Here is a 7,788-nt window from a genome sequence, read left to right as displayed (position 1 = left end):
GCAGCCTCGACCTGCTGGGCTCTGGCGATCCTTCCGCCTCAGCCTTCCAGGTAGCTGGAATTACAGGCACGTGCTACCACACCCGGCTCATTTTTTGATTTTGTTGTAGAGATGAGGTCTTGCCAAGTTGCCCAGGCGGGTCTCGAACCCGCGGGCTCAGGCAGTCCACTCACCTCAGCCTCCCAAAGCGCTGGGATTACAGGCTAAGCCACCGAGCCCGGCTTGCTCCTGTTATTTAAATGCTCTCTATTTTTTGGAGTCCAAGTTCAGTGTCACCTCCCTCTTCCATGAAGCTGCCTCAGTTATTCCAACCCATCCCTCCTTGGCCGAAGATTATTTGCATCCAAAGTAACTGCCACATTGTTCAGCATTTCATTATTTCATACTTGATTGTATATCAAAGTTATAAACTCTGAGGAAATGTGAGTTTATTCTATGCTTTATCTATTTTACAGTATCTAGTACAGAGTGGACAGATTGATGCTCAACAAATACTTGATCATTATTTGATTAAAATTAAAGATGTGATTTTTTTCTCCCTCCTCTTTCAAATTATGGCAGATATTAATGGTTTCATGCATTATATAGCTGTGGCAGTGCAGAATCCTTTTATGTGTTTATTATGACCTATTCAAGAAGTTGGTTCTAATTCTAGTTAAAGGAACACTACCAGTAAAGAACCTCATTTCTCAAAGGGGTAACTTCCATGTTGCTCAGCTTGTTAAGTAATCTTTGGCTTCTCTGACCTATAATTTCCTCTTCTCTAAAAATGAGAAGTCATGTCTTTGGCCACTTGTCTCTTACAGTTTCACTGGGAAAGTGTACATGGCCAAAGAAACTGATGTTTCTCAGCCTCTACCTTGGAAAGAGGTGCTGCTGTCACCTACTTTATGATACACTATGCCCAGAAAGGAACTTTGAAGACTTAATAGACATATTATTTAGCAATTTCCATTTTTAATTTTCCTATATGTTATAAACATTTTCTTTACTAAAACAGCTTCCTGGTATGAGCCCTAGGACAGTTTATAATTTTGAATTTTGCTGTTGGTTTATTTTCAGAATAGACAATTCAGATAGACTCCTTTTTTACCTTGTAAAGTTTGACCTAAATAGATGCTAGCCACTCAGTTTTATGTTGACACGTTAAAAAAAAAATGTGTTGAGAAATTAAAGGATATGACAGTTCTTTGCTCGGTGGCAAGGGGTGGGATTTTCATCCTAATATCAGGAAGTCAAAATATGTTCAGCACTTTTCCTATAGATCTGCATTAAATGATGGTGGTGCTTGGATTTGACTAATGGCATTCTTGCATTTTCTTGGGTCAGATAGGATATCAATGTTGTATTATTTTATAGAGAATTGCCCAGATCAAAATCCCCGTCTCAAGAGCTGGGACCCAGGACAAGATTCTACAAAACAAGTTGTTATCAAGGAGGGAGATATGTTCCATCTGACCTCAGATGCCACGGTGAATTCTATAGTCATTCGGGATGGAGGTAGGTAATGGTTTCTGCTTTGGGAACTGCAAGGTTGCTCCTTTTTTTTTGAGTCGGAGTCTTACTCTGTCATCCAGACTGGAGTGTAGTGGCATGCTTATGGCCACTGTGGCCTCGACCTGCTGGGCTCAGGCAATCCTTCCTCCTCAGCCCTCCAAGTAGCTGAAACTACAGGCGCGCTACCATGCCCAGGTTTTTTTTATTTTTTTAATTGTAGAGACGAATTCTCATCAAGTTGCCCAGGCTGGTCTCGAACTTCTGAGCTCAGGCAATCCTCTCGCCTTGGCCTCCCAAAGTCTGGGATTACAGGCTTTGCGACCGGCAAGGTTGCTCTTTTTTTTTTTTTGAGTTGGAGTCTCACTCTGTCGCCCAGACTGGAGTGCAGTGGCCACTCCTGGCCACTGCAACCTTGACCTGCTGGGCTCCGGCGATCCTTCCACCTCAGCCTTCCAAGAAGTTGGAACTACAGGCGCGCACTACCACGCCTGGCTAATTTTTGATTTATTGTAGGGATGAGGTCTCACCAACTTGCCTAGGCGGCTCTTGAACCCGCGGGCTCAGGCAATCCACTCACCTCAGCCTCCCAAAGCGTGGGATTACAGGCTCTGCCACCGAGACTGACTAAGGTTGCTCTTTAATATGGGGCATATTTGATGTTCCTGATGTAGAAAACTATTCTTTAACAGAATAGCCTTTAGGATGTAATGTCACTCTAAGCTTGTAAAAGTTCCTGAGGTAAAACCATAGAATTTAAGGGCTGTAAGGACCTTCAATATCACTTAAATCAAGACCCTTGATTTATAGACAAGGAAATAGTTCAAGAAAGGTGATCTTTCAGAGCTGAATCTTTGTTATAATTGATGAGGGTGATGATAGAGTTAACATGAGTTAACATATATAAAAATAAGATTCAGATTTGAGTTTTTTTGTTGTTTTGTTTTGTTTTGATTCAGAGCTTCACTCTGTCGCCCAGGCTGGAGTGCAGTGGCATGCTCATGGCCACTACAGCCTTGACCTGCTGAACTCAGGTGATCCTTCTGCATCACCCTTCCAAGCAGCTGGAACTGCAGGAGTGTGCCGCCACACCTGGTCTTGCGTTGCCCAGGCTGGTCTCAAACCCCTGGGTTCAGGCAATCTTGCCGCCACCTCCCAAAGTGCTGGGACTACAGGTGTGAGCCACTGTGCCTGGCAAAGATTTGTAGGCTATTAGATATTTTTGTGGAAATTATTGAACCTCTCATTGAAGAGACTGAAATTCATATTCATGGCACTTTTAGTATCTTAAGATATGATCTCTTTATTTTTCCCCTTACTATAATTTGAAAATCAGTTTAATTTTCTAAGCAGACTCAGTAAATTCTTTTTTTCCAACTTAATTGTGGAAGTGTGTTTCACCTTAAGGTGAAATCTGTTTCTTTGTATGTCAGAAAAATGTTTTAGAAGTTGACTTACAGCCGGGCTTGGTGGCTCAGCCTGTAATCCCAGCTCTTTGGGAGGCTGAGGCGAGAGGATTGCCTCAACCTGAGAGTTTGAGACCCACCCAGGCAACCTGGCGAGACCTTGTCTCTACAATAAATCAAAAACTAGCCAGGCGTGGTAGCGCATGCCTGTAGTTCCAGTTACTTGTAAGGCTGAGGCAGAAGGATCACAGGAGCCCAGCAGGTCGAGGCTGCAGTGGCCGGGAGCATGCCACTGCCCTCCAACCTGGGTGACAGAGTGAGACTCCAACTCAAAAAAAAAAAAGAAGAAGTTGACTTACAATGGTGTTGTTCCTTCCAGGGATGCTTGTATTTGGGGACAATAAAGATGGATCCAGAAACATTACTTTGAGGACTCGTTATATCCTGATCCAGGATGGTGGGGCGCTTCATATTGGAGCAGAAAAATGCCGCTATAAATCCAAAGCGACAATTGCCTTGTATGGCAAGTCAGATGAAGGTGACAGTATGCCAACATTTGGCAAAAAGTTTATTGGTGTGGAAGCTGGTGGGACACTGGAATTACACGGGACACGGAAGACATCGTGGACGTTGCTGGCGAGGACTCTGCATTCCTCAGGCTTGCCCTTTGGGGCCTATGTCTTTGAAAAGGACTTTTCCCGGGGCCTTAATGTGAGGCTCATTGACCAAGACACAGCCAAAATTTTGGAAAGTGTGAGGTTTGATACGCATGAATACCACAATGAGAGCAGGCGACTTGAGGAATTTCTGAGGATCCAGGATCCAGGCCGGATTGTTGCTATAGCCGTCGGAGATTCTGCTGCCAAAAGCCTCTTAGAAGGAACGATCCAGATGATCCAGGACCGATTAGGAAGTAAGCTGATCCAAGGACTGGGCTACAGGTAGGCCTACCTTGTTCTTTTCTTCTCAGTGCTGAGAGTTGGTGTGAGAGGAGAGCGCGAGTGGAGAAAGAAACCACAGCACCCCACAGCCTCACTCAGGTGTCAGAATGACCATTGCCATTTGTAGGTCGGGTGCCTTGGAAACACCATGGGGCCGGAGGGATACGGGATACAGATGCTTTTTTCTTGGTTTTCAAAGCCCTTTGTGAACTGTCGTGCTTATGAAATGTTGAGAACAGAAATGTGGTACTGAAAAACAATTAGGCAGTTTAAGGACAATTTGCCTCAGAAGATACTTCCTCCTTTCATTACCCTCTGAAGAGAATATGAAACTTAGGCTAATTGAGGCAACCTCTGAGCTGAAAGGTTGGGGCACAATTTCTTTCTTCTTCTTTTTTTTTTTTCCCCTGAGTAGGAGTCTCTGTCACCCAGGCTGGAGTATGGTGGTGGCATGCTCATGCAGTCTTGAACTGCTGGGCTCAGGTGATCCTTCCACCTCAGCCTGCTAAGTAGCTGGAACCACAGGTGGCTAACTTTTTTGATTTAGTGTAGTGACAAGGTCTCCCCAAGTTGCCCAGGCTGGTCTCGAACGCTTGGACTCAGGCAATCCTCTTGGCTCTGCTTTTCAAAGTGCTAGGGTTACAGGCATGAGCCACTGCACCTGCCGGTTAGGGCAGAATTTCATGCTGAGGTATAGAACCTGTCTTAAAAGCACAGAGGGGAAGAGTTTTCTTTAATTTTTCTGAAATTCTTTGCGTGTTAATTTGAATCTGCTTGTTAGATTCGCACAGGTCTGTGGAGCCCTGGCATATGTGAGGAAGGAAGAAGTGAGAAGGCTAGGAAATTCATCTGGATAATAGAATTCATTTTTCATGCCATATTCTAATTAACCATGATTTCCTAATACAGTTCTGAGTCTGGGGAAAGTAGCTGGCTCAACATTTAATTCAAAAAACAGAAATTTTCATTCTGCTGAGTGTTCTTAGTAAAGTTAGGGAAAACTGACAGTGAAAAAAGTAGTAAGACCTTAAAATCCACTTGCTGAAGTGATCTAGTTACTTTTTTTCCTTTGGTGTAGGTTATTGGAATTGTATATTACCTGAGAAATCTAGAGAAGGTTAGGAAGAGAAAAACCAGTGGGGAAAAACAGTCTGTAATATTTTTAAAATGTCTTTTATTCACCTAAGGGATATTTAGGAGATGCTGAATACTGGGTACCCATCAATGCTTAGATGAAAAGACATTGTCTCAGACCCCTTGTTTAATCCAGTGGCTAAACAGATACCTAAATAGATGAGTCTACAGTGAGACACGCTGCAGTTACAGACTGTGATGGGAGCATAAGAAGAAAGAGTCCCTAAATTGGCCCAGGGAACCAGTGCAGGCTGGTTCCTGCTGAAGGCAAGAGACCTGATGTAAGTTCAGGAGCGTGCTGTGTAAAGCCATGGGGAAGGAAGGGTTTCTAGACAGAGGGAATTCTATGTGCAAAGCCTCAGAGTTTTTTTTCCTGGTTTCTGCTTGTTTGTTTTTCTTTAATGTATATACAAAAAAGTACTAAAAACAAGAATGAAGAGCTTAATGATTTGTCCCAACATGATACCCATGTAGCCACCACCCAGGTCAAAAAATAGGACATTGCTGGCAGCCCAGAAGCTCCCTTCCTATCCCCTGCTACCCCACCAAAGGTGACCACGCTCCTGAATTTGTGGGATCCACTGAAGTTTAGTAGGTTTGCTTGTTTTTGAACTTTCATATAAATGAAAACAGATAATAGATCATATTTTGTTTCTGGCTTTTTGGCACAAAGACATATTATTAAATGTCATTCATGTTGTTGCATGTGTCAGCTCATTTTCATTGCTTTTTTTTTTTTTCCCCCTGAGACAGGGTCTTTAATCTGTGATCCAGATTGGAGTGCAGTGGCATGATCACTGTTCACTGCAGTCTCGATGTATGCTCAAGCGATCCTTCTACCTCATCCTCTCAAGTAGCTGGAACTGCAGGCGTACTCCACTATGCCCAGCTAATTTTTGTATTTTCTGTGGAGACGAGGCCTCATTATGTTGTCCAGGCTGATCTAGAACCTGGGCTCAGGTGATTCTCTTGCCTCAGCCTCCCAAAGTGCTGGGATTACGCGTGAGCTACCATGCCTGGCCTAATGTTTATTTTCTATTGTATGAATATGCCACAATTTATTTTTTATTTTATTTTATTTTTTTGAGTTGGAGTCTCACTCTACCACCCAGGCTGAAGTGCAGGGCATGCTTACAGCCACCCCAGTGTTGACCTGCTGGGCTCTGGGGATCCTTCCACCTCAGTCTTCCAAGTAGCCAAAACTATAGGCACGTGCTACCATGCCCGGCTAGTTTTTTTTTTTTTTTAATTGTATAGACGAGGCCTCACCAAGTTCCCTGGGCTGGTCTCAAACCTGCAGGCTCAGGCAGTCCACTCGCCTCAGCCTCCCAAAGTGCTGGGGTTACAGGCTTGAGCCACTGCACCCAGCCTTTGTCTTTTGGTGTAGATGTACACATATTTCTATAATTTATAGACCTAGGAGTGGAAGCATGGACTTTTGAAAGTTAGAGACCTACTTTGTCTCACTATCCAGTGATGCCAGGGATTACAACACCTATTTCTTCATGTCATTATTGTTTCTAGATTTGCCTGGTCATTAACTGTGAATATTTTGGTTCCTTTTCCTACCGGTTTCTAAATTCCCTTTAAAATCTTGCCGCTGATTTAGTGGAGGAATTAGAGTTGTGATCTTTAGCCAGCGTTCCATTGCTTGACATTATCTCCAATGTACATAAACACATAGGCCTTTGAAGATAATGTTCTAGTGAAACTTTCCTCAAGTGGAGGAGGGAAGTGGGAGTGTTTTGGAGATAATGTCAGTAGAAGAGAACATTGTTTTATAGTTGCTGAGGCAGTTCTGGTAAATAAAGGGAGCCTCTGATATTCTTCTTCTCTTTCCCTCTCAAATAGGAGATAATAAATTGAGACATTCTCTATTTGATTTTTTTCTGCTATAGTAAGGGATATAAATAGAGCTACAAAGCACTGTCTTCCAAAGAGTAACTAATCCACACAGGGATGGCTGTGGAATTTATAAGGGTGTAGACATCCTTTGGTTAGCTTTTATCTGTGAACATTTCAGCCATCTGTCTGGCACAGATTACATTTGTTTTTTTGGGTTTTTTTTCCCCTAGAGTAGAAAGTTGACATTTTTCTTTTAAACCAGGAGTCTTAAGGCAAATTTTCTGGCCTCTTTTAATTGTCCTTTTTTCTTTGATTGCTTTTACCACGAGCTTGAGCGAGTCTCTTGGGTATTTAGCATCAGAAATAATAGCGTTTTGAAGCACATTGCTTTCAACAAATAGATATATAGAACGTAAAATTTAAAATCTGTTGAATAGTGATTCTGCACCTTTAATTTAAGAATGTTAAGAAAGCTCTAACTCATTGGTTTTACAACCTTGCCTGCACACCTGGGGACTTTAAAAAGCCCTGAGGCTTAGGGATTACTTTAGACCAATTAAGTTAGGAAGAGGGTTAGGACTGAAGGTTGATAATTACTACTCTAACCTCTACCCTCTAATTTAGGGATTCTCAAAGTATGGTGCCCTGACTGGCAACATTAGCCACACTTGGGAACCTGTTAGAAATGCAAATTCTCGGGCAGGGCGCCGTGACTCAAGCCTATAATCCCAGCACTTTGGGAGGCCAAGGCGAGAGGATTGCATGAACCCGTGGGTTCGAGACCAGCCTGGGCAACATGGTGCGACCTTGTCCTTACAATAAATCAAAAAGTGAGCCGGGCATGGTGGCGCATGCCTGTTGTTCCAGCTACTTGGAAGGCTGAGGCGGAAGGGTCACCTGAGTTCAGCAGGTTGAGGCTGCGGTGGCCAGGAGCGTGCCACTGTACTCCAGCCTGGGTGACAGGGTGA

At 43.4% G+C, this 7,788-nt stretch overlaps 1 protein-coding gene across 2 annotated transcripts in view; it reads left to right on the top strand.

The window, feature by feature from the left end:
• TMEM2 (transmembrane protein 2) overlaps nucleotides 1-7,788 on the top strand; it is a 75,748-nt gene that overhangs the window by 4,194 nt on the left and 63,766 nt on the right. For both annotated transcript variants that reach the window (XM_008049062.2, XM_008049061.2), the window contains exons 2-3: nucleotides 1,360-1,500; nucleotides 3,280-3,841. In XM_008049062.2, coding sequence (XP_008047253.1) covers nucleotides 1,360-1,500; nucleotides 3,280-3,841 — 703 coding nt within the window. The remainder of the gene's footprint in view (nucleotides 1-1,359; nucleotides 1,501-3,279; nucleotides 3,842-7,788) is intronic.

Source organism: Carlito syrichta, unplaced genomic scaffold (genome assembly GCF_000164805.1).
Source record: "Carlito syrichta isolate Samal-C Ts95f unplaced genomic scaffold, Tarsius_syrichta-2.0.1 Scaffold130478, whole genome shotgun sequence".
NCBI classification, from domain to species: Eukaryota; Metazoa; Chordata; class Mammalia; order Primates; family Tarsiidae; genus Carlito; species Carlito syrichta.
The sequence above is the reverse complement of the archived record's forward strand: the minus strand, read 5'-3'. Positions and strand labels throughout refer to the sequence as shown.